Source organism: Garra rufa, chromosome 13 (assembly GCF_049309525.1).
Source record: "Garra rufa chromosome 13, GarRuf1.0, whole genome shotgun sequence".
Classification (NCBI taxonomy): Eukaryota; Metazoa; Chordata; class Actinopteri; order Cypriniformes; family Cyprinidae; genus Garra; species Garra rufa.
The window spans coordinates 46,002,900-46,030,720 of NC_133373.1; the positions used below are offsets into that span (position 1 = coordinate 46,002,900).

The 27,821-nt window shown below is 29.8% G+C and overlaps 1 protein-coding gene across 1 annotated transcript in view; it reads left to right on the forward strand.

The window, feature by feature from the left end:
* Positions 1-26,472, forward strand: part of LOC141348586 (polyphosphoinositide phosphatase-like) — a 31,020-nt gene extending 4,548 nt beyond the window's left edge. The window contains exons 3-12 of the mRNA XM_073852861.1: positions 883-983; positions 2,788-2,950; positions 12,768-12,865; positions 18,618-18,751; positions 19,169-19,285; positions 21,714-21,759; positions 23,783-23,931; positions 24,015-24,216; positions 26,297-26,356; positions 26,416-26,472. Of these exons, the coding sequence (XP_073708962.1) occupies positions 883-983; positions 2,788-2,950; positions 12,768-12,865; positions 18,618-18,751; positions 19,169-19,285; positions 21,714-21,759; positions 23,783-23,931; positions 24,015-24,216; positions 26,297-26,356; positions 26,416-26,472 (1,127 nt within the window). The remainder of the gene's footprint in view (positions 1-882; positions 984-2,787; positions 2,951-12,767; positions 12,866-18,617; positions 18,752-19,168; positions 19,286-21,713; positions 21,760-23,782; positions 23,932-24,014; positions 24,217-26,296; positions 26,357-26,415) is intronic.
* Positions 26,473-27,821: the final 1,349 nt, after the last annotated feature.

The following is a 27,821-nucleotide window of genomic DNA, read 5'->3' on the forward strand; positions in this document are numbered from 1 at the left end:
GGTTGTTTTATTTTGTTATTTTGTTTTATTTTTAATATATCTTTACTCTTCTGCAAGATACAGAAACCTACTTATTTTATTTTTCATTTTTTAGTTTGTACCCACATTTTATTTTATTTATTAAATTGTATATATTGTATGCGTTTAATTTTTTTTTTAATAATTGTACTTTTCATTGTAATTTCTTTATTTTCAGAATCCTTCTGAAAAATGCCATTTAAAAAACCTATTTATTTTATTTTTCATAAATATTTTTAATTTGCTTTTAATGTTTTTAAATAATTTTAAATAGATTTTTACCCATATTTTTTATTCTTCATTATTTGTCATGATTTATTTTATTTTTTAATCATTTTATTGTGTTTTATTACTTGTTATATTTATTTAAATTAAATTTTTTTAATTACATTTATTATTATTTTATATATTTATATATTATATATTTTATAGAAATCATGTTTTTGTTTTGTTAATTTATACATTTATATATTTATATTTTATGTTAATATTGCCTTCTGTAGAATTTAGATTGTTTTGTTAGTTTGTTTTATTTTTTATATTTTTTATTCTTCTGCAAAATATATTTTTATATATAAAATTTTCATTTTTTAGTTAGTACCCTTTTTGTACCCATATTTTATTTTTATTTTATTTATTAAATTGTACATTTGTATTGTATGTGTTTTATAACATTTTTCTTAATAATTTTACTTTTTATTGTAGTTTATTTATTTTCAGAATCCTTCTGAAAAATACCATTTAAAAAAAACTATTTATTTTTTTATTTTTTCATTTTCATTTAAAATGACGTCATATATTTCTTGTGTAATGGTTTATTTGGTATGAACTGGTTTGGTGGTGTTCTTTAACGCTGATGTTCAGAGTTGTTGATCTACGGTCGTCCGGTGTACGTCACACTCATCGCCCGGCGCTCCAGCCGTTTTGCAGGGACGCGTTTCCTCAAGCGAGGAGCGAACTGTGAGGTACACGCTTGTTCACACACTCCTGACGGACGGACCATGTGCTCTTTTGTACGGCGTTGGTCACACGTAACCCGTCCGGCACGAGCCGTGCTTCTGCTGTATTTATCTGTGTGTTCAGGTGCGATTATGTCACGCTCATTAAAGCTTCACTAAGCTCTCTGTGATGCTTTATGATGCTGAAGATGCTTTGAAAAACTGCACAGCGACACATTTCAGATACTCATTGAACTATTAGTTCTGTCAAATCACTAGGTTGTCCAAAAGCTCAAATACAGCATTATTTTAATTTTATAGCCTTCTGCAAAATATTGTTTTATTTTATTTTATTTCTTTATTTTGGGGTCAGCAAGATTTTTTTTTAATTAGTACAGAAAGTTTTTATCAAAAAAAAAAATCAAAAACTACTTTTAACATTTCATTTTAGTAACTAAAAAATATATATAACATTTTTTATTAGATTTTTTTTTATTTTTAACAGAGAAAACATTACCCCGTGTTTGAATGTGTGTACTTCTAATAAATTAATTCAAAATTTTACTTTTTTACATTTTGTACCCTTCTGCAAAATGCATTTTATTTTATTTTTTATTTTAATTTATTTTATTTTTTATTTTTTATTTTTTTATTATTTTGAGGTCAGTAAGATTTTTTTTTCGCTTCAGTACAGAAAGTATGCCAACACAGCCATCAGAGTCTTTATTAAAAAAAAAAATCAAAACCTACTTTTTACATTTAATTTTAGTAAATAAAAAAAAATATATATTACATTTTTTTTTATTTATCTTTGATTTTTAACACAGAAATCATACCCCATGTTTGAATATGTGTACTTCTCGTAATAATTTCATTCAAAATTTAACTTTTTTACATTTTGTACCCTTCTGCAAAATGCATTTTATTTTATTTTATTTTATTTTTTACTTTTTTACACATTTCATTTTAGTAAATAAAAAAAAAGAATTTTAATTTTTCCATTTTTTAAAATCTTTTTTTAAAACATACCCCATGTCTGAATGTGTACTTCTCTTAATAATTTCATTTAAAATTTTACTTAATGTTATTAATTAATTTATAATTTTTTACATGTTGTACCCTTCTGCAAAATACAGTTTAATATTTATTTTAAAACCTACTTTTTACATTTCATTTAATATATATATATATATATTAAATGAAATGTAAAAAATTAGGTATATATATATATTTATATATATTTATATATATTTTTTTTACATTTTGTTCTCTTCTGCAAAATACAGTTTAATATTTTCTTTATTTATTTTTGTGTATTTTCATGTATTTTTGGTTATTTTAGTTTAAAGTTTTAGGGTCAGTAAGATTTTTTTTCCCCTATTTAGTACAGAAAGTATGCAAACACAACCATCAGAGCCTTTATCAAAAAACCCTACTTTTTACAATTAATTTTAGTAAATAAACCAAAAAAAAAAGTTTTTATTTTATTTATTCTTTTTATTTATCTTTGATTTTTGTCTGAATATGTGTACTTCTCGTAATAATTTCATTTAAATTTTAACAATGTTTTTTTATTTTATTTTATTTTATTTTTTTACACTTTATTTAATTTTTTATTTCTTTATTTAAAAAAAAACTACTTTTACATTTTATTTTAATAAGTAAAAAAACAAACTTTTTTATATATTATTTTAAATATAGTTAAAACCTACTTTTTTTTTTTTTTTAAGTTTTATTTTATTTTTGAATTTCAGAGCTAAAAAAAAGTGTATTTCTCTACTAAATACTATGCAAAAAGCAGTATGTCAGATGATTGTGCTGATATTTTCAGGGCGACGTGGCGAACGAGGTGGAGACGGAGCAGATCATCCACGACGCGTCGGTCATGTCGCTGACGGCGGGCAGTTCCTCCTCCTGTGTTCAGGTCAGAGGTTCGGTTCCTCTATACTGGTCCCAGGACATCTCCACCATGATGCCTAAACCACCCATACGCTGTAAGAAACACTTTCTGTTTATGACCTCACCACTACTTCCTGTTTATTAGCTCAAAGTGCAGCCTTCACCCTCCTTCAGGACAGGGAGGGATGATTTCTAAAAACACATTTACCTGCTTAAAGGTTTTGTTTGGTTAGTTTTTTTAGGTGCTCAAAGCACCGGACATGAATGATTTTACAGCTTGTTTAAATGTGCAATATTAGGTTTGAACATTTCAAAGGTGTGTTCTGAATAAAAACATCTAGTCAGACCCTGAAATGGCAGATTTTGCATATGGATGTCTTCATGATGGTGGTTTATATAGATGAACTGTCTCTGACCCCAAAGTCAGACAAAACAAAGTCTGCGGCCATTTCACGCTGATGCACATCCATGTCAGGATTGTTGATTTGTAAAACTAGAGCCATCTAGTTTTACAGTTGCTTTCCACGTGCAATTCTGCAAAATACAGCGGAAACCTACATTTGTGATAACATTTTATTTTGTTATTTTCATTCTTTTTTCTTATGTTTCCTGTATATTTTTGTACCCTTCTGAAAATTTTTCTGGAAATTTCAGAAATAAAGGAAATAAAATAAGTAGTTTTGAACTATTTTTCAGAAGTGTACAAAAATTAATATATTTATTTATTTATTTATTTATTTATTTATTTATTTACTTGCCTTCTGCAAAATACTGCTAAATCCAACCTCTGCTGGTATTGCATGGCTTCTAGATTTTTTAATTATATTTTTTATTAGAACTGTTTATTATTATTTTTTGTACCTTTCTTAAAAATACAGATAAAACTAACAATTTTATTGTTTTTTAATATTTATTTTCTTTTGTACCCTTCGCTAAATATTTTATTTTATTTTTATTTTTATTTATTATTTTTATTTTTATTTTTATTATTTTATTTTATTTTATTTTATTTTATTTTATTTTATTTTATTTTATTTTATTTTATTTTATTTATTTATTTTATTTCCTTCTGCAAAATACAGCTAAATCCAACCTGGTATCACATGGCTTCTAGTTTTTTTATTGTACCTTTTTAAAACCTGTTTATTTTATTTTTTAAGTTTTGTACTGTTCTTCAGAACACAGTTAAAACCAACATTTCTTTTGTTTTTCAGTGTATACTTTTTATTTTGCTCCTATCTGCTAAATATTTTTTATTTTGTTTAATTTTATTTTAGTCTTCTGCAAAATATATATATATATTTTTTTTTTTATTTGGGTAATTTTGTTTTAGTTTTTTTAATTGTGTATTTACCAAATACCAAAAAAAAAAAAATATTTTGTACCCTTTGCTAAATACATTAATCATTTTTTTTAATAAATAAAAATTAAATAAATAGCAAAATACAGCTAAATCCAACCTCTGATGGTATCACATGCCTTCTAGTTTTTTATACCTTTCTAAAACCTCTTTTTTTGTTTTGTACCCTTCTGTTAAATAAATTTTATTTAATTTATTTTGTTTATTTTTTACCTTTCTACAAAATACAGAAACCTATTTATTTTATTTTGTATTTTTTTTTTTTGTACCCTTTGCTAAATACATTAATCATTTTTTTTATAAATAAAAATTTAATAAATAAATAGCAAAATACAGCTAAATCCAACCTCTGATGGTATCGCATGCCTTCTAGTTTTTTTTTTATACCTTTCTAAAACCTCTTTTTTTGTTTTGCACCCTTCTGTTAAATATATTTAATTTAATTTATTTTGTTTATTTTTTTACTTTTCTACAAAATACAGAAACCTATTTATTTTATTTTGTATTATTTTTTTTATTTTTTTATTTTGTACCCTTTGCTAAATACATTAATCGTTTTTTTAATAAATAAAAATTAAATAAATAGCAAAATACAGCTAAATCCAACCTCTGATGGTATCGCATGCCTTCTAGTTTTTTTATACCTTTCTAAAACCTCTTTTTTTGTTTTGTACCCTTCTGCTAAATATATTTAATTTAATTTATTTTGTTTATTTTTTTTACCTTTCTACAAAATACAGAAACCTATTTATTTTATTTTGTATTATTTTTTAATTTTTTTAATTTTGTACCCTTTGCTAAATACACAAAAAAGATTTTTATTTAATTAAAAAATGATTTATTTTATTTTATTGCCTTGTGCAAAATACATCTAAAACGTACTTCTGATGGTATTGCATGGCTTCTGATTGGACCTAGTTGGTTTAGAGAGTTTATCAGCTACCGTTGAACCCCCTTAAATCAGCAACAAACCAGTTACCTTTTTTTTAGAAACCAAGCTTTTTTAGAGCTGTTTTTTTCCCAGCAGGAAGTTTAGGAGGGTTCAGGAGGCATTCTGGCCCAATTTAAAGTTCTGAAGTTACTTCTTTGAAAGTTTCTGCATATCCACTCCAATATTTACGTCAGTATACAGAAGAAAAGATCTGCCGCTATTTTTAATTTCACCTCTACCTGAGTATCATTTGTTAGCAGATTCTTCTGTTTGATGACATCCTCGGGGCCGTATGAGGATCTCTCATCTTCTTGCTTTATCTCTTTCTGCATGTTGCTGCTGAACCCATTTCACCGTTTCTCATCCAAAGCAAGATGACATTTCATACATACAGCGGCTCATGCTGATCCAGCCGCGAGCTCGCTGCTTATCTTAGATTAGTGACCGCCATTGTCCTCAACTTCTGTGTGTGTGTGTGTGTGTGTGTGCTTGGACTTTTTCCTCCAAATGGAAGATTACTGTCCAACACAAATTCTGTGGGGCTTGTGATGCATCAGTGCTTTGAAAGCATCGCAGAACTGCAGTTATTGGCAGGACATCGACATGTTTAAATGTGAGGAAAAACACAAATCAAAGACTTTTTGATGAATTGAACTAGTCCAATCACTGTAATCCAGACAAAAACAGCCCATTGATCTTGTTGTTTTAAAACGTTTCACAGGAGACCATTTTTTCCTAAGCGTTATATAAAAATGGACACTTCCGAAGCTTTTTTATGTTCAATTTTTTTCTGATTTTCATCATCATGTCCAAAAAAACACATAATTATACACTGTAAAAAAAAAAGTTGTTTCAACTTAAAATAATTTGTTACCCCACTGACTTAAATTAAGTTTATTCAACTATATCCAAGTTGTAACTTAAATTAACGTTAAGTGACTTAAAATTTCAAGTTGACTAAACTAAATTTAAGTCAGCGGCGTAACAAACTATTTTAAGTTGAAACAATATTTTTTACAGTGTAAATTAAAAAAGTGATAAAGCCAAAATTATGATGTAATAAGTAATATGAAATAAAAAGTGGAAATTAAGACATATTTAAGTTATAATTTGACTCTTTATGTCGTAGTTATTCATTTTATCAATAATGATGACTTAGTATTTCGTAATTATGACATTTTATGTCCGCATTTGTCTTATGGTGACTTACTATGTCAATTTCGATTCAATATTGTAATTGACTTTTTGTCATAATAATGACTTATATCTCATAATGATGACTTGGTATCTCATAATTTTAGATTAATATCATAATTACGACTTTTTATGCCATAATAATTGCTTTTGTCTGAGAATGATGACTAGTTATCTCATAATTTGGACTATATTACAATTAAGACATTTGTCTCATAATAGTGACTTAGTATCTCAATTCTGACTTAATATTATAATTGACTTTTATCTCATAATGATGACTAGTTATCTCATAATTTAGATTTATAATTATGACTTTTCATGTCATAATAATGACGACTTAGTATCTCATAATTTGGACTTTATATCACAATTATGACTTTGTCTCAGAATAATGACTTATCTCATTATAGTGGCTTAGTATCTCAATTCTCACTAAATATTATAATTGACTTTTTATGTCATAACAACTTATCTCATAATGAAGATTAGTTATCTCATAATTTCGACTTATAATTATGACTTTTCTTGTCATAATGACGTTTATCTCATAATGAAGACTTAGGCCCAGTTTCATAAACAGGCCTTAGCCTAAACCAGGATTAGGCCATAGTTCAATTAGGACATTTAAGTCATTTTTATAAATGTGCTTTAGAAAAAAACATTGCTGGTGTTCACCTTCAGACAAAACAAAGGCACTGATATCTTTTAAGATCTATCAATGCAGGTTTCTTACAGTTGAAGCAGCTCTTCAGCTTACATTTTAGTCTAGGACTAGGCTTAAGCCTTGTCTGTGAAACCAGGTGTTCATGTCTCATAATTTCAACTTTATATCATAATTAAGACTTTTGTCTCAGAATAATGACTTAACTTATTATAGTGGCTTAGTATCTCAATTCTCACTTAATATTATAATTGACTTTTTTACGTCATGATAACTTTTATCTCATAATGAAGACTTAGTATCTCAGAATTTGGACTTTAAATAATAATTATGATTTTTGTCTCAGAATAATTACTTCTTATTTCTGACTTTATGTTATAATTTGCTTTTTATGTCATAATAACGACCTTCGTCTAATAATGAGGACTTAGTATCTCATAATTTCCATTTATCATAATTGACTTTTCAAGTTATAGTGACTTTTATCTCATAATGAAGACTTAGTATCTCATAATTTGGACTTTATATAATAATTATGACTTTTGTCTCAGAATAATGACTTCTTATTTCTGACTTTATATTATAATTTGCTTTTTATGTCATAATAACGACCTTCGTCTAATAATGAGGACTTAGTATCTCATAATTTCCACTTATCATAATTGACTTTTCAAGTTATAATGACTTTTATCTCATAATGAAGACTTAGTATCTCATAATCCACTTATCATAATTGACTTTTCAAGTTATAATGACTTTTATCTCATAATGAAGACTTAGTATCTCATAATCCACTTATCATAATTGACTTTTCAAGTTATAATGACTTTTATCTCATAATGAAGACTTAGTATCTCATAATTTGGACTTTATATAATAATTATGACTTTTGTCTCAGAATAATTACTTCTTATTTCTGACTTTATATTATAATTTGCTTTTTATGTCATAATAACGACCTTCGTCTAATAATGAGGACTTAGTATCTCATAATCCATTTATCATAATTGACTTTTCAAGTTATAGTGACTTTTATCTCATAATGAAGACTTAGTATCTCATAATTTGGACTTTATATAATAATTATGACTTTTGTCTCAGAATAATTACTTCTTATTTCTGACTTTATATTATAATTTGCTTTTTATGTCATAATAACGACCTTCGTCTAATAATGAGGACTTAGTATCTCATAATTTGGACTTTATATAATAATTATGACTTTTGTCTCAGAATAATTACTTCTTATTTCTGACTTTATATTATAATTTGCTTTTTATGTCATAATAACGACCTTCGTCTAATAATGAGGACTTAGTATCTCATAATCCATTTATCATAATTGACTTTTCAAGTTATAGTGACTTTTATCTCATAATGAAGACTTAGTATCTCATAATTTGGACTTTATATAATAATTATGACTTTCGTCTCAGAATAATTATTTCTTATTTCTGACTTTATATTATAATTTGCTTTTTATGTCATAATAAAGACCTTCGTCTAATAATGAGGACTTAGTATCTCATAATCCATTTATCATAATTGACTTCAAGTTATAGTGACTTTTATCTCATAATGAAGACTTAGTATCTCATAATTTGGACTTTATATAATAATTATGACTTTTGTCTCAGAATAATTACTTCTTATTTCTGACTTTATATTATAATTTGCTTTTTATGTCATAATAACGACCTTCGTCTAATAATGAGGACTTAGTATCTCATAATTTCCACTTATCATAATTGACTTTTCAAGTTATAATGACTTTTATCTCATAATGAAGACTTAGTATCTCATAATTTGGACTTTATATAATAATTATGACTTTTGTCTCAGAATAATGACTTCTTATTTCTGACTTTATATTATAATTAGCTTTTTTATGTCATAATAACGACCTTCGTCTAATAATGAGGACTTAGTATCTCATAATTTCCACTTATCATAATTGACTTTTCAAGTTATAATGACTTTTATCTCATAATGAAGACTTAGTATCTCATAATTTGGACTTTATATAATAATTATGACTTTTGTCTCAGAATAATTACTTCTTATTTCTGACTTTATATTATAATTTGCTTTTTATGTCATAATAACGACCTTCGTCTAATAATGAGGACTTAGTATCTCATAATTTCCACTTATCATAATTGACTTTTCAAGTTATTATGACTTTTATCTCATAATGAAGACTTAGTATCTCATAATTTCCACTTATCATAATTGACTTTTCAAGTTATAGTGACTTTTATCTCATAATGAAGACTTAGTATCTCATAATTTGGACTTTATATAATAATTATGACTTTTGTCTCAGAATAATTACTTCTTATTTCTGACTTTATATTATAATTTGCTTTTTATGTCATAATAACGACTTTCGTCTAATAATGAGGACTTAGTATCTCATAATTTCCACTTATCATAATTGACTTTTCAAGTTATAATGACTTTTATCTCATAATGAAGACTTAGTATCTCATAATTTGGACTTTATATAATAATTATGACTTTCGTCTCAGAATAATTATTTCTTATTTCTGACTTTATATTATAATTTGCTTTTTATGTCATAATAACGACCTTCGTCTAATAATGAGGACTTAGTATCTCATAATTTCCACTTATCATAATTGACTTTTCAAGTTATAATGACTTTTATCTCATAATGATAATGCAGTATCTCATAATTTCAACTTTTCATGTCATAACAACGACTTTTATCTCAATGTTGAACTTTATGACTTAGTACCTCTTGACTTCAACATTTTATCTCATAATCGTGACTTTGTATCTGTAAGTAAATAAGCACAATTACTAGAAAAGGAACTTTTAAGACAATTATTTCTTTTCTCACTTTTTGGCAAATTAAACTGATCCAGTCGCTCAAATCTGCAGAAAAACACCATGTTGATCTCCATTCTTTAAGAATCCAGTTTTAGAGGATCGTGTTCTCCCCTGGTGTTATATCAAAAATAACACTGGGATACGACCCAAAGCTCTTATTTATGATAAATTATATGTGATTTTCTTCATTTCCAGACTCATCATCCTCAGCGCTTACTCATGTTTCTAATACATTATGCAATTTGCCTGATGCAATGTTCTTCTGTCAGAAGAAGATGAGGGTTTATGAAGAATGTTTTCTGTAATTAGGTCATTTCAGTAAAGGTTTAAAACAGTGCTGGCACAAAGGGCGTCCAGGAAAACAGATATCGATTTTCTGCTAAACAAAAACTGGAGAAAAGTTGTTACGCAAGGCTCGAGTCTCGGCCATCTTTCATTGATTGTTTGGCTTGCTGCAAGAAGATGAGACACAGTTTTTCTCTTTCACCGCTAACATGCATCACGCTGCAAGCTTTGTCTGACCCGCTGAAGGACTTTTCAGTTCACAAGCGTTTGATTACGCCGACTTTGAATACGCTTTGTGTGGCGTTAATGAATCCATGTAATAGAGAGATTTGTGTATGCGAGAGAACCTCGTTCTCATAACCTACTTCCAAGAGTGTTTTGTATGTTGTGCGCTAATCTGTTTATAGGTGTGTAACTGCACCGTTAGATTGTAGCCGGCTGCTCAGAACAGACTTATGACCTACATAGTGCGCATTGATTTGTCTTCAGTGGTTCATGTCATGTTCATATGGAAGCCCAAATCGTATATAGTCTTAATCATAATTTTGACATAAGAAGTTGTAAATTTAGCAAATTTTACAAATTTATTACAAATAAAACACTGAAATAAGTACATTGCATAAGTATTCATACCCTTAACTCAGTACATAGTCGAAGCACCTTTACAGCCTCAAGTCTTTTGTGTCTGATGTGACAAGCTTTGCACATCTGGATTTGGCAATTATCTGCCATTCTTTGCCTCACCTTTTCACCTCTCCATCTCTGTCAGCTTGGATTTCTAGAGTCCTAGTTGTTCCAATCGTCTGCCATTATGGAGAATGCTTCTGTCAACCTTCAATGCAGCAGATTTTTTTCTGAACTCTTCCCTAGATCATTGCCTTAACGCAAGTCTGTCACTGAGCTCTTCAGGCAGTTATCTTGACCTCAGGACTTGGTTTTTGCTCTGATTTGCATTTTCAGCTGTTAGACCTTTTCTGAGAGGTGTGTGCCTTTCTAAATCAGACTCATTCAAATGAATTTGCCACAGTTTAACTCCACTCCAAGTGTAGTGACATCTAGACATCTAGCAATATTAATGCTCCTGAGATAAATTTCGAGTGTCCCAGAAAAGGGTATGAATACTTATGCAACAGGATCTTTTCAGTTTTTTTATTTTTAATAAATTTGCACAAATGTTAAAAACCTATTTTTTGCTTTGCCATTATGGAGTAGGGAGTGTAGATTGATGTGGGAAAAAAAGGAATTTAAAGTAGTTTAACATGAGGAGGCAACATAACAAAATGTGTAAAAAATGAAGGGGTATGAATAATTTCGCAAGGCGCGGTAAACATGTCAAAAATGTAAGATATTGAATCGAAATATAAGACAAGACAGTCAAAATGATGAGATACTGAGTCATAATTATGATAGAAAAGTCAAGAAATGTAAGATGCGAAGACGTAACTACGACAAAAAGTACAAATTATGAGATACTAAGCCATAGTTATGACACCAAATTAAAACAGATACTAAGTTAGTTATAGTTATGACATAAGTTAAAGTTATGACATGAGATTCACAAATGTAAGATGCTAAGTCATAATTATGATGTAAATATTCAAAATTATGAGATACTAAATTATGAACTAAATCAAAATTATGAGATGTTAATCCGTAATTATAATAAATAGTCAAAATTATGAGATATAATTATAAACAAAATTAAAACAGATAGTAAATTATACTTATGACATAAAAAGTAAAAATTAGATACTAAGTCATATTTGACAAGTCAATTTTGATATCGTTAATCATAATTATTTATGACATAAAAAAAGTTATTGGCGTAAATAAAAAATGTAAGATGCTAAGTCATAACTATGACAAAAAGTACAAATTATGCGATATTAAGCCATAGTTATGACACAAAATTAAAACAGATGCTAAGTTATAGTTATGACATAAAAAAGTAAAAATTATGAGATACTGAGTGATAGTTATGACATGAAATTCACAAATGTAAGATGCTAAATCATTATCACATATTGACTCTTTATGTCAAATTTAAACGTACTAAATCATAATTGAGATAAAAGGTTGAGAGTGAGATACTAAATTATAATTATGAGGAAGAAATTTTATAATTATTAGAGAAAAAGTAATAAAGTCATTTCATAGTATGAAAGTAATAAATTGAGTTACTATTTTTTACTTTTTAATTAAAAGAGCTGATTGAAATATTATCTCTGGCATCAGCTAGTCTTTGAAGGACACGTTTTGTAAGACCCAGGAAAACATTTGCAATTTGAGGAATATTACACAGAATTTAACCTTTTTATGAGAATTGTATTAAATGTTTGATTATAATCTGTATCTGCCATGAAATGACATTTAGAAGCTTGTATGGTATTAAACTCAAATGCAAATGCAAAAAACAAAATCGGTATTAACTGAACCATCCTGAAAACAATTTTTTGCATTTGATTTTTTTTTTTAGTAATTTGACACGTGATTGAAATGTGAACTCATTTGATTTAAAACAACTCTGAATTCATGTCTTCCATCCTCCGCAATAATTTCTGTAAAAACCTTATTAAAATCGTATTAAAATAATAATAATTAAAATAATTTTTTCTCTCTCAGTGGACCAGGCCGATCCATACGCTCACATCGCTGCCCTTCACTTTGATCAGATGCTGCAGAGGTTTGGTTCGCCCATCATCATCCTCAACCTCGTCAAGGTGAGATTCAGTATTTCCCGTTCCAGAATCTCAACGTCTTCCATTTCACCCCAAAATCAGGAGGAAATTATACTTTGCGTAAAGAGGAACCACTAAAATGTCAATACTGTAGCACTGTAAAACATGTTTATTGGTCAGTTCCATTTTTTATTTCCTTCTATGAGGACAAACTTTAAACGACAACTTTTTGTACCATGGACTAAAAAAAGTCGTTATGACACAAGTCAGAATTATGAGATATTAAATAATAATTATGAGATGCTAAGCCATAAATATAACAAAAAGTCAAAATTATGAAGTCTCTAGAAGGACTCAAGAAAACATACAATTTTATCAGATGTACAACTAGGTTGTATGGAATTGCATAAACTTAAAAAAGCTGAATTTTATTGAACATTTGATTATGATCTGCAATAAAGTAGCCTTAAAAATATGGCAATACATTTAAATGAAAACAATCTAAATATTTAGCATTAAAAAATAAATACTATTTGTTTAGGATCATATCGCATTAAATATTTTGTTGCATATTGTGTTGCAAATGCTGTTTTGAGCTCCTTTTTACGCTGCTTTTCATATGCAAAGCAAGTTTTTTTATATAGCACATTTCATACACAATGGTAATTCAAAGTGCTGAACATAGCAGGAGTTAAAATAATCATAAACAAAAAATTAATAATAATCACAACAATAAAAACAAAGAATTTAGGAACATTTAAAATCATTTAAAAATGGATTTAAAATTAATTAAAAGAGTTAAGAATAAAAAATAATTATACATTAAATACAGTGCAATTAATTTTTTAAAGTTATAGATTAATTTGATCCGAGAAAAAAAAAGAGTAAAAATTGTGAAATATTATTACAATTTAATATAGCCTTTTTCATTTGTGAATATATTATAAAATGTAATTTATTCCTGTGATCAAAGCTGAATTTTCAGCATTATTACTCCAGTCAAATCATTCTAATATGCTGATTTCCTGCTCATAAAAAGATTTATAATTATTAATGTTAAATAAGTTCATATTTTTGTGGAAGCTGTGATCAATTTTATTTTTCAGTTCTCAAAAAGAACAGCACTTATTTGAAATAAATGTCTTTTAATGTCACTTTTAATCAAATGAATGTGTCCTTGCTAAATAGAAGTATTAATTTCTTTAAAAAATGCTAATGCATGCACTCTGTGTGCTTCACATGAACACTTTTAGTATCTAATGCACTTACTATAAATACAACAGAGCGCACACATGAAGAAACGCACATGCACACTTCACTGATGTTTTTCAGTAAAGCTACTGTCCAGATTGCCCATCTCCCACGTTGGCTGTCACGAGACGCAACAGAACAAAGACCCAAATCACAGTTTGATCCAAAAACACACACACACACGAGGCATGTGATGTCCGTGTGAACGCCAGGTGCCAAAAAGAGACAAAATTTAACACATGCGTCTGCTTGACAGGTTGAAAACACATGTGCATGTGTGTTTGTGGCTTTGTTTCAGTGTGTGATTCACCGCATATTTTCCGGCCAGATAAAAGCATGTGACAAAAGAGGCTTAATGACCCAAATGAGGTGCATTACATGCCAAGAATGCAGTCTAATTAACTCCACACGCTCATTTTTTAGCGTGCCGGACCATGCAGTCGTAACACGTGTGCGGTTTGTGTGTGATGTGCATGTGTGTTTGCGAGTGCATTGACCTCCAGCAGAAACTCTGTGTGTGTGTTTGTCATTGGCCTCTAATGGAGAATGTGTGTGTGTTTGTGTGGGAGGCAGAAGGCATTGTGGGCCGCAGGAGGACTCGGATGGCCGCGGAACGATTTCTATGAACGCTGGAGTCTTTAAGCAGCACGTGCAAATGTGGCCCAAGGATTGAGCGCTTGAAGCGCAGATCGATCACGTGTGTTTCTGCCTGCCGGCGTCTGTGACGGACAGATAATGTCTTACTAGTGTTCATCGTGGATTAGTCATGGCTCCCTATAGAGGAGCAGGAGGATGTGTGTTTGAGTCATCATCCACAACATGTCTGTATCCACATCTTGAGCAGCGCTGCAAACTTTCTTATTCATTCTGATTCATAGTTTATTTAAAAAAGGACTAAAAGCTGTGTTTGCATGACAAAATAAGTGATTTGTGACCCTGGACCACAAAACCAGTCATAAGGTAAAATTTTACAAAACTGAGATGTATACATCATATGAAAGCCAAGTAAATAGGCTTTCTATTGATATATGGTTTGTTAGGATAGGATAATATTTGGCCGAGATACATCTATTTGAAAATCTGGAATCTGAGGGTGCAAAAAAATTAAAATACTGAGAAAATCACCTTTAAAGTTGTCCAAATTAAGTTCTTAACAATGCATATTACTAATCAAAAATTAGATTTTGATATATTTATAGTAGGAATTTTACAAAAAATCTTCATGGAACATGATCTTTACTTAATATCCTAATGATTTTTGGCATAAAAGAAAAATCAATAATTTTGACCCATACAATGTATTTTTGGCTATTGCTACAAATATACCCCAACGACTTAAGACTGGTTTTGTGGTCCAGGGTCACATTTATGCATTTAATACACATTATTAGTGTAAAAATTGCGTATTCAGTGCATAGCGCTGAAACCCTGTTGTAATTGTTAGAATGCCCAAGGATCAGCAATCTCCATTTAAAACTGGTCGTTCAGACCAAACCGTAAGTCGTAGAGACTTGAAACTTGGAGGAATGGTAGTACTCACAGCGTCGACAATGACACCAAAGCTCGCCCCAATCGGCCTGACGGGGGCGCTACAGCGCTTAAAAGTACAAAATCGTTCATAACTCGTTAATTGTCAATTGCAGGCTAAAGTGTCTGATGTTGTTGGAATCCTCGGTTTACGCCGGACAAAACGCACACCTCAGATTCAATCATAAGGCAAAGGTATTTTGTATTTTTTTGGAAAAACCTACTTTTGCAAACTAGTCCTAGGTTTTTCGCCCGTTCAGAACCAAACCAGTGCAGAAAGAGTCTCTGGAGAGTGAATATCAATAATTTGCAAAAACATTTTTTACTTTCAACTCACTAGCTGCGATTCCATTAACCCCTTAAATTGTGCAAAATGAAATTGCAAATTGAAAATACGCCTAATAGATACACGTCAATTGCGCAAAAAGTCCGATATATTGCAAAAAAGGTTTTACGCTCGCGTGAGGTGTTTATTCAGGCAATTCGATAAAGGAATATTTCGCAAAACAGCAATGGAAACATGTTTTTTTCATATTTACAGGTCACATTCGATTAAATATAGCCAAAATCCCACAGAAATCCGTTGACTTGTCAAAAAATTACTTCTCGCGAGAGAGAAAAAAAAAGTGGTAGTCGCATAACTTTGGTTAATGGAAACGCAGTCATTTCGCAATACTTTTCAATCAACATTTATACAATATCGCCACAGTTTTTGCGCAAATCTGTAATGGAAATACGCCTACTGTCGCAAAGGGACACCAAAACGTTTGAAAGGGGCAGGGACACTTTTAAAAAATGCACCTATTATATATTCATATCATATGACAGAACTCCTCATTCTGGACAACTTTGCCTCTAGAACCACTGCTGTCAATCAAATCATTTGTTATATCATTTAAAAAAATATACTTTTGCGAACTAGTCCTAGGTTTTTCCCTCAATCTGGAAGAAACACTGCAGTACAATTCTCTGGAATCTCTGGGCCTATAATTATCAGTTGCAGAGTCAAGCGTCTAATGTTGTTGGAATCCTTGGCTCACGCCGGACAAAACGCATGCCTCAGATTTGATCGTAAGCCTGCCAAAATTTTTGGGTATTTTGAATTTTTTTTAAAAGCCTACTTTTGCAAACTAGTCCTAGGTTTTTCACCCGATTGGAACCAAACCAGTGAAGGATTCTCTGGAGTGCGAATATCTATAATTAGAAAAGTTAAAAAAAATTAACTTTTGACTTACCTTCACAAAGGGACGCTAAACATTTGAAATGGGCAAGGACACTTTTAGTAAAATGCCTATAACTCCTGAATGGAATGAGACATCTTCGCCAAACTCGGGACACTTATTTAAGAGCTCAATCCGAGGTCGCAGGAAAAAATGCAGAGTGTAGCCACTTGGTGGTGCTACAAGATGGAAGAACCTTTAAAATGGCTATAACTACGCATTTGTCCTATCAGCATGAAAATGTGCATGCACAGTGGCCATAAGTGTCTATAAGGACATTTGTGTATATACTTCAGTCTGTGTGCATTAAATGTATTTAATACACAAGTTTCACAATTTGAGTTGAATTACTGAAATAAATGAACTTTTCCATGACATTCTAATTTATTGAGATTCACCTGTATCTCTTTTGAAAAGAAATTATTATTTGTCTGTGTGGTGCATGACAAAATAAACTATTCTAGCATTAAAAGGTAGAATAAATACAGGTAAAATCAAAATAAAATAATAATAATAATACAAGTAGTCAGTCCGGCCCATGGTATTTTCTTTTATAAACTGACCTGGCCCCCCATTAAAGAAAAGAAAATTATGTGGCCCTCTCAGAAAAAGGTTTGGGCACCCCTGTTCCAGGTCAATAATGTTAAAAAAAATTACTATAATGGGGTAGTTTAGAAAAGGGGCCTGTCCAAATTTACCCCAAATCCTATAAAGCCTAAAGAAAAAACTCAAAACATCACAAAACCTGCTGAGCACATGCAATAGGTGATTCTAAACAAGCATGCAAAGTTTTAAGGACAGCTGGTGCTATAACAGTCATAAATGTTAAAAAATGTAATTTTCCACAGTAAATGACCTGGATTTGCCAAAAATGCTTTTTAAATGATTGATTTTGGTGTTTACAGGCTTGCTATGTAATGTTTTTTTCATATGTGCTTAAATGCCATAAAGCGCTTGAATCCTAGTAATTGCTACTTGCAGCTATATTAAAAATGTTGTGTTCTGGCAAATGTTTGATAAATGTTGATGCATTGTTTTTTTTTTTCATGCAATTTCTTATGTTCTTCAAAGGAAAAATGCAGTATTTTTTAATTTTGATTTATTATTTAATTTTGCATTTTAAGGGAGAAAATTGTCTGCAAAGTTGTGTTTTTATGATAAAATGCATATGATTCATGCATTTAAAACTCATTATTGGTATAGAAATGTGTGGTGAATGCTGCAGCAAGTCTCATTTTCATGCAATCTATGACATTGTCCAAAGTAAAAGAAAAAATGCATAAATTTAGCATTTAATTCACAATTTTGAAATAAGACAGCAAATGATCTTACACATTTTGCAAAAAGGAAGAAAATTGTTCTCAAAGTTTCTGTATTAAAATTTTGTTGCAAATTTGGTTGAGCTTTGTTGCATTGTTTGCCAAATTTTAGCTGTATGGTTTTTTTCTAAAATGCTATATTTTTATACACTCAAAATGGTGTAAGATTTACTTTGAGACCATTTTCACTCATAAATTGCTATTAAATTTCATGAACAATTGCAATGAATCGCCAAGTGACACATTGAGTTAAATGTGAAGTTTTGAAGTAGAAAGTAAGTGAATCATACTGTAACCTTTGTTTTATTTACAATTAAGAAAATACTTTTTTCTTTTTTTTTTCTTTTTCCAAAGGTTTGCTCCAGTTTGATTTGCCTTAAATTTACTACACGTTATCAGAAAGTCATATTCTGTTTAATGTTGAGGTTGAATGGTTGGAATCAGTGTAATAATGCTTGGTTTGATGATTTTTGTCAGAAACGAGAGAAACGGAAGCATGAGAAGATCCTGAGTGAGGAGTTTTATCCCGCAATCACCAACCTGAATCAGTTTCTCCCGCCGGAGCACAACATCGAGTACATCGCCTGGGACATGGCACGATACACAAAGAGGTGCGTAAAACTGATGAAAATGACTGTTTTTAGAAATGATTGGTTTGGAGTCTGTAAGGTCATTTAAAAAGTCTCTTTTGCTCACTAGGGCTGCATTTATTTGATCAAAAATACAGTAAAAATTGTGAAATATTTTTAGTATTTCAAGTAGCTGTTTCTATATGAATATCTGTTAAAATATAATTTATTCCTGTGATCAAAGATGCATTTTCAGCATCGTTACTGCAGTCTTTAGTGTCACATGATCCTTTAGAAATCATTCTAATATACTGATTTGCTGTTCAAGAAACGTCTTTGATTATTAGCAGTGTTGAAAACTGTTTCAGAAACAGTGCTACATTTTATTTTGCTTTATTTTTAAATCGAAACTTTTGTAACATTATAATTGACAATAGAATTGTACCTGTTTCTCTGCAGTAAACTGTGTAACGTGTTGGATCGCCTCAGTATGATCGCTGAGAATGTGGTGAAGAGGACGGGCTTCTTCGTTAATCGACCTGACTTTTATTGCCACACGTTACGTCCTGATGAAAGGTAAATGCACACACATTAATGACCCTTATAATAAACATCCGTTAGTTTAATGTGAGAATAATGTATTCCACAAAACCTAAGTCTGTTTCAGCATAAGAGGTGGAAGGAATGAATGTCTAAGTCTAAGATTATGTAAATAATGTTGCTTATGTGTTTAATAACAAATGTGTCTTATTTTAATTCACATTTATGTAATAGAAATGCCCTCAGAAAAAAAGCTGATCCTTCAAACGTGTTTTTACATGCAAATGAGTTTGTTCCAAATCGCTTGCAGAATATTCTGCAAATGTTTGCCGTAGGGATTTAGCAGAACACTTTATTAAAGGAGAAGTTCACTTCCAGAACAAAAATTTACAGATAATTTGTACTCACCCCCTTGTCATGAAGATATTTCAAGATTGTTCTCCATATAGGGGACTTCTATGGTGCCCGCAAGTTTGAACTTCCAAAATGCAGTTTAAATGCAGCTTTGAAGAACTCGATCCCAGCCAATGAATAACAGTCTTATCTAGTGAAACAAATGGTTAATTTCTAAAAAAAAAAAACCATCTTGATGGATTTGTTTCAGCTTTTGTCTTCTCAAGATGTTAACTGATGGACTGGAGTGGTGTGGATTACTTGTGGATTATTGTGATGTTTTTATCAGCTCTTTGGACTCTCATTCTGACGGCACCCATTCACATACATTAGTGAGACAGTGATGGAATGACACATTTCTACAAATCTGATTCCTGCATCAGAAATGTATCATTCCATCATTTGCTCACCAATGGATGTGAATGGGTGCCGTCAGAATGAGAGTCCAAACAGCTGATAAAAACATCACAATAATCCACAAATGTGACTCTGGACCACAAAACCAGTCTTAAGTCGCTGGGGTTTGTTTGTAGCAATAGCCAAAAATACATTGTATGGGTTAAAATAGTTGATTTTTCTTTTATGCCAAAAATCATTAGGAAATTAAGTAAAGATCATGTTCCATGAAGATTTTTTGTAAAATTCCTACTGTAAACATATCAAAATGTAATTTTTGATTAGTAATATGCATTGTTAAGAACTTAATTTGGACAACTTTAAAGGTGATTTTCTCAGTATTTTGATTTTTTGCACCCTCAGATTCCAGATTTTCAAATAGATGTATCTCGGCCAAATATTGTCCTATCCTAACAAACCATATATCAATAGAAAGCTTATTTATTGAGCTTTCATATGATGTTTACATCTCAGTTTTGTAAAATTTAACCTTATGACTGGTTTTGTGGTCCATGGTCACAAATAGTCTACTCCAGTCCCTCGGTTAACATCTTGAGATGACAAAAGCTGAAACAAATCCGTCATTAAGACGTTTTCAACTCAAATTTGAGTTCATAATTCATCATAACGCTTCATTCAGTGAAAAAAGTGGTCTGGTCTGAATCAGGAGAGAAATCTAGCACTGTTTACAAGCCAAAACAGCTCTAAAGAAATGTGTGGCTGGATTTTAATGTGAGAGACGATAGGAGATGATTATGGAAGAAATCAGATTTGTAGAAATTTGCCATTCCATCACTGTCTCACCAATGGATGTGAATGGGTGCCATCAGAATGAGAATCCAAACAGCTGATAATAACACCACAATAATCCACAAGCAATCCACACCACTCCAGAAAGTGGTGAGAAGATGTGTTTGGACTTCTTATTCTGACAGCACCCATTCACTGCAGAGGATCTTTTCTATGTGTACTGTCTCTTTAAATAGATGACATCAAGACAGTTTCAGCTCTTGTATCATTTCTTAATTTCCTCACACACACTCAAGCTTACAAACACACTTCGAGCAATGAAAAACAGTCCGTTTTTAGTTTTCGTGTTTTGCTTATGAATTATCGTGATGTTTTTATCAGCTGTTTGGACTCTCATTCTGACAGCACCCATTCACTGCAGAGGATCCGTTTTAATTTTATTTCAAGTAAAGTTTTACTAGAAGGTTTTCCACTCCTGAAGATCTTCAAACTTCTTTTTATTTCACATGAAGGCAGTGTTTCTGCAAAGCAATAATGCTTCAGATTGAATGAATGAAAGAAGAACAGCATAATGGATCAGAGAGAATCCAGCTAATACAACAAACCAATGTAATACAGCAGTTTCTATTTTTTGACATTTTTCGTCCATGAATCCAGATGAGCTGCATATGTGTGCAGTGCTGCAAAGTGCAAGCACAATTTCTGTCCTTGTCATAGAAGCTCAGAAAGGCCAGTGAGCTCCTGACTCACGGCTGAAGTAAATGGCAGCACTTTTGTTGTTTTGCAGCTCTTGTTGTTGTAAAGTGCTGATGGTCCACGTGTTTCACCGGTTCGTTTTCAAACACGCGAGGTGAATGTCTGAGGTGAGCAGTGGGTCTGATGATGGAGATTTGTCTGTTTTAAAACCACTCTCTTTGTTGTTCAGGTGGGGAGATCTCGGCGGAAAGGTCACACCGAATGGCAGGTTACAGGTTTGTCAACAGTCTCTGTCTTTTCTAAAGTTTTGACTCTCAGCATCAAATCTGCTGCATGTTAGCGTTCAATCTGGTCCATTCAGAAATAAGGTGTCCATCTGAATGACATATTAAACCAGTCACACTTAGCCTGATTTTACGTTATTTAAATGTAGATGCATTCTGTCAAAGATTTAATAGTTTGTAAAATTCAGACAATTATTCTTTTTCATTATAAGGATTTTTTTTTATTTGATTGACTGATTAACCGTAAATTAATCGTAAAGAAGGCATGTCCTGTTATTTGCATGCTTTTAAATATTTATGAGATTTATGAGACATATTTATTTCCAAAACGTTTAAATCCCATCTTAAACTGAAACTGACAACTAAAACTGATCTTGAAGTGAATGTTAACCGAAATAAAATATGGATTAAAATTATAAAAACTATATATAAGATATATATATAAAAAAACCAAACTACTAAAAATTTAAGTAACATAAAAAAACGGATTCAAAATATAAATATAAACTATTTCAACTTTTTTTTAGATATAATATATTAATAAATATAAAAATGTATTTAAAACACATTTAATAAAATAACTAAAACTAAAATAAAAATTTAAAAAATTATCTATCTATCTATCTATCTATCTATCTATCTATCTATACTGCTAAATATGACAAAAAACACAATGTGATTTTTTTTTCTATTGTAATATTTACAAATGAATTACCAAAAAAAACATAATTATTTTGTTCATACATAATATACATACATAAATGTACATTTTAAAAACATTTGAATTTAAATAATATACATTAAATATTTAATTTCATGCAAAGTGCACTTTTGAGGTTGGTAAGATTTTATGTTTTTGAAAGAAGTCTCTTCTGCCCACCAAGGCTGCATTAATTTGATCAAAAATACAGTAAAATTTTTTGAAATATTATTACAATTCAAAACAGCTGTTTTCTATGTGAATATCTGTTAAAATGTTATTGATTGCTGTGATCAAACCTGAATTTTGCTCCCCAAGGCTGCGCTTATTTAATCAAAAATACAGTAAAAATTGTGAAATTTTTTTACAGTTTAAATCAGCTGTTTTCTATGTAAATATATCATGAATTGTAATTGATTGCTGTGATCAAACCTGAATTTTGCTCACCAAGGCTGCATTTTTTAAAATAAAAAATACAGTAAAAATTGTAAAATATTATTGCATTTTAAAATAGCTGTTTTCTATGTAAATATATGACAAAATGTAGTTTATTCCTGTGATAAAACCTGAATTTTGCTCACCAAGGTGGCATTTTTAAAATAAAAAATACAGTAAAAATTGTGAAATATTATTACAATTCAAATCAGCTGTTTTCTATGTAAATATATGAAAAAAAGTAGTTTATTCCTGTGATCAAACCTGAATTTTTCTCACCAAGGCTGCATTTTTTAAAATAAAAAATACAGTAAAAATTGTAAAATATTATTGCATTTTAAACTAGCTGTTTTCTATGTAAATATATGACAAAATGTAGTTTATTCCTGTGATAAAACCTGAATTTTGCTCACCAAGGTGGCATTTTTAAAATAAAAATACAGTAAAAATTGTGAAATATTATTACAATTCAAATCAGCTGTTTTCTATGTAAATATATGAAAAAAAATGTAGTTTATTCCTGTGATCAAACCTGAATTTTGCTCACCAAGGCTGCATTTGTTTAATCAAAAATACAGTAAAAATTTTGAAAATTTTAAATTTAGAACAGTTTAGAATAGCTGTTTTTAATGTAAATATCTGTTAGAATGTAATTTATTGCTGTGATCAAATCTGAATTTTGCTCACCAAGGCTGCATTTTTTAAAATCTAAAATACAGTAAAAATTGTAAAACATTATTGCAATTTAAAATAGCCGTTTTCTGTGTGAATATATGATAAAAAGTAATTGATTGCTGTGATCAAAGCTGAATTTTCAGCATCATTACTCCAGTCTTCAGGGTCACATAATTCTTTATTTTTCGTGTACTATTTCGACAGACGGGCGTTTTGAGGACGAACTGCGTGGACTGTCTGGATCGAACCAACACCGCTCAGTTCATGGTGGGTAAATGTGCTCTGGCGTATCAGCTCTACGCTCTCGGGATGATCGACAAACCCAAGCTTCAGTTCGACACGGACTGCGTCAGGTACCTGCGCAAACTCACCTTACAGCAGCCAGACGCTCATTTCTATCTCACTGATGTTGTTTATGGTGTGTTTATGTGTGCAGGTTATTTGAGGAGCTGTATGAGGATCACGGGGACACGCTGTCTCTACAGTATGGAGGATCTCAGCTGGTCCATCGGGTGAAGACGTACCGTAAGATCGCACCCTGGACGCAGCACTCCAAAGACATCATGCAGACGCTCTCACGCTACTATAGCAATGCCTTCTCAGGTAAACCCATGAACACCTGGATGCTGCTTTCATCTGTACCATATTTACATAAGAGATATTCACATAGAAAACAGCTGTTTTAAATCATAAAAAAATTTCACAATTTTTACTGTATTTTAGATTAAATAAATGCAGCCTTGGTGAGCAAAATTCAGCTTTGATCACAGAAATAAATTATACTTTAAAAGATATTTAAAGAGAAAACAGCTATTTTAAATTGTAATAATATTTCACAATTTTTACTTTATTTTAGATTAAATAAATGCAGCCTTGGTGAGCAAAATTCAGCTTTGATCACAGCAATCAATTACATTTTATCATATATTTAAATAAAAAACAGCTATTTTAAATTGTAATAATATTTCACAATTTTTACTTTATTTTAAATTAAATAAATGCAGCCTTAGATGGCAAAATTCAGGTTTGATCACAGCAATCAATTACATTTTATCATATATTCACATAGAAAACAGCTATTTTTTTAATTAAAAAAAAATTATTGTAATTTATATTTCAGCCTTGGTGAGCAAAATTCAGGTTTGATCACAGCAATCAATTACATTTTAATAGGTATTCACATAGAAAACAGCTATTTTAAGTAAAAATATTTAACAATTTTTACTGTATTTTAAATTAAATAAATGCAGCCTTGGTGAGCAAAATTCAGGTTTGATCACAGCAATCAATTACATTTTAATAGGTATTCACACAGAAAACAGCTATTTTAAATTGTAATAATATTTCACAATTTTTTCTTTATTTTAAATTAAATAAATGCAGCCTTAGATGGCAAAATTCAGGTTTGATCACAGCAATCAATTACATTTTATCATATATTCACATAGAAAACAGCTATTTTTTTAATTAAAAAAAAAATTATTGTAATTTATATTTCAGCCTTGGTGAGCAAAATTCAGGTTTGATCACAGCAATCAATTACATTTTAATAGGTATTCACATAGAAAACAGCTATTTTAAGTAAAAATATTTAACAATTTTTACTGTATTTTAAATTAAATAAATGCAGCCTTGGTGAGCAAAATTCAGGTTTGATCACAGAAATAAATTACATTTTAATAGATATTCACATAGAAAACAGCTATTTTAAATTATACAAATATGTCACAATTTTTACTGTATTTTGAATTAAATAAATGCAGCCTTAGATGGCAAAATTCAGGTTTGATCACAGCAATCAATTACATTTTATCATATATTCACATAGAAAACAGCTATTTTAAATTGTAATAATATTTCACAATATTTTAGATAAAATAAATGCAGCCTTGGCGAGAAAAAATCATCTTTGATCACAGAAATAAATTACATTTTAACATATTCACATAGAAAATGGCTATTTTAAATTATAAAAATATTTCACAATTTTTACTGTATTTTTCATATAAAAATAATAAGACTTCTCCTTTCTTTATTACTAAAAAAAATAAAAATAAAAACACATTCCAAACATTTGAACAGTAGCGTACACATTTAATAAATTAGTTATTATATATTAATATATTATATTATACTATATATATATATATTTTTTTTTATTCCATACATTTTTTTCCATTATTTTATGATAACTATGCACATTTAAACTCATATTCTCATTACAGCAATGCAAAAAAGAATCCTTTTACACTCCCAACTAGATTTTCAATGATTATTCATCACTTTTCCACATACCCGTCCATAGAAATGTGCGTATTACGTAATATTATGTTAATGTGTCACGTTTCATAAGTTACAGATGTTCTGGAGCTAAAGAGAGAGAGAGAGAGAAAAAGCGGGCGAGAGACCTGTGTGAGCCATTACATCCTCCACCCGCATTTTCTCTCCTACATGAATTATTCAGATCCGCTGTTGTGCCGATGGGCCGTTTTGTGTGAATTATAATGATTACATTTTATAAACGGCCGATCTCACATGTTATTTGGCCTGAGCAGAGTTGAATCGATTGTGAAACGTGCAAATGCAGGTTTATTGTCAGGTTTTGCTGAGTAATAAGTGATTTTCTGAAATCGCTCTGCACTTGGACAACATTGTTGAGTTTTTCCATGTTTATTGTGTTTCCTGACATGATTGTATCTTTTATGATTGTCGGCATAGCAACAACCCAGTTCTAGTCTCCGTGGTTACATCTCCAAACTCCAATCCCATTGGTCGATGGTGAATGTTATTGGGTCACACGGTTTCATTTTCCCGTAATTTTGCGTTTGAATGTTTAGCGTGTCATCGCTTCCTCGCGGGAGTTTGGTTTGCGCACACAAACGCTCATGTTCTAGTGTAAATTGCTGTATGTGCTCATAATAAGGTTATGATTTTAGGATATGAGTGAAATCTAATGTAACCCAGAAGTTTGCTGTAATTGTCGTTTGGTTAATTTGCCGAAGGCGCCGCATTCTAATCAAGCGCTGTGATTGTTATTACACTCATGTGAATGCTTTGCCGTCAGCGATGCTGTGTGTTTTACATAAACAAACATGGAGAATCTGGGGACTGACTGTGTGTGTGTGTGTGTGTGTGTGTGTGTGTGTGTGTGTGTGTGTGTGTGTGTGTGTGTGTGTGTGTGTGTGTGGAGAATTAATTAGTGATGCATCAAAACAAACGAAAAAGCTGAAAACTTAAAGATAAGTATTGGAGAAATTACATAGAATTCAAAACATTATGTTTTTTAAAATATTATATTATAATATTATGTTGTTTGTATTAAATATAAAATTCAAAAAAACAATTATTTTTTGTTAAATATATGTATTAATTTAAAATCCAGTTAAAAGTATTTTTTTAATGTTTTTAAATATAATTTTTATACTGATAGAATGTTAAATATACTGTATATAACATTATATATATATATATATATAATTATTATTTATTTATTTATTTATTTATTTTTGTTAAATATATTAATATTTTAAAATCCAGTTTCAGATGTTAAGTCTGACTTTTGGCTAAAAAAATTACTTATTTTTATTTATTAATTTTTTTTATTTGTACCCTATGAAGTGCTTAATAATTAAAATATCTGTTTTTTATTGTTTGCTGAATGATTCATAACATCTTGTGTCTTAAAATAACATTATGCAATATATTTAAAAAAATTATTTTCATATTTCATAACTGATAGAATGTTAAATATACTGTATATAACATTATAACATTTTTATTTTTGTTAAATAAATGTATTAATATTTTAAAATCCAGTTTAGATGTTAAGTCTGACTTTTGGCTAATAGAAGTACTTTTTTTGTACCCTATAAAGTGCTTAATAATTAAAATATTAATCTGTTTTTTATTGTTTGCTGAATAATTCATAACATTTTGTGCCTTAACTTGTTTTTTTTTAAAGATATATAAAATAACGTTATGCAATATATTAAAATATATATATATAAAAAAATAAATGTGGATTTATATATATATATATATATATATATATATATATATATATATATATATATATATATATATATATATATATATATATTATTATTATTATTATTTTTTTGTTTGTTTTTTTTCATTTTTGGTTTTTATATATAATTTTTATATTTCAGAACTCTTTGAATGTTAAATATGCTGTATATATAGAGAGAAAGAGAGTTTTTTTTAAATATGTTTTTACTTTTTT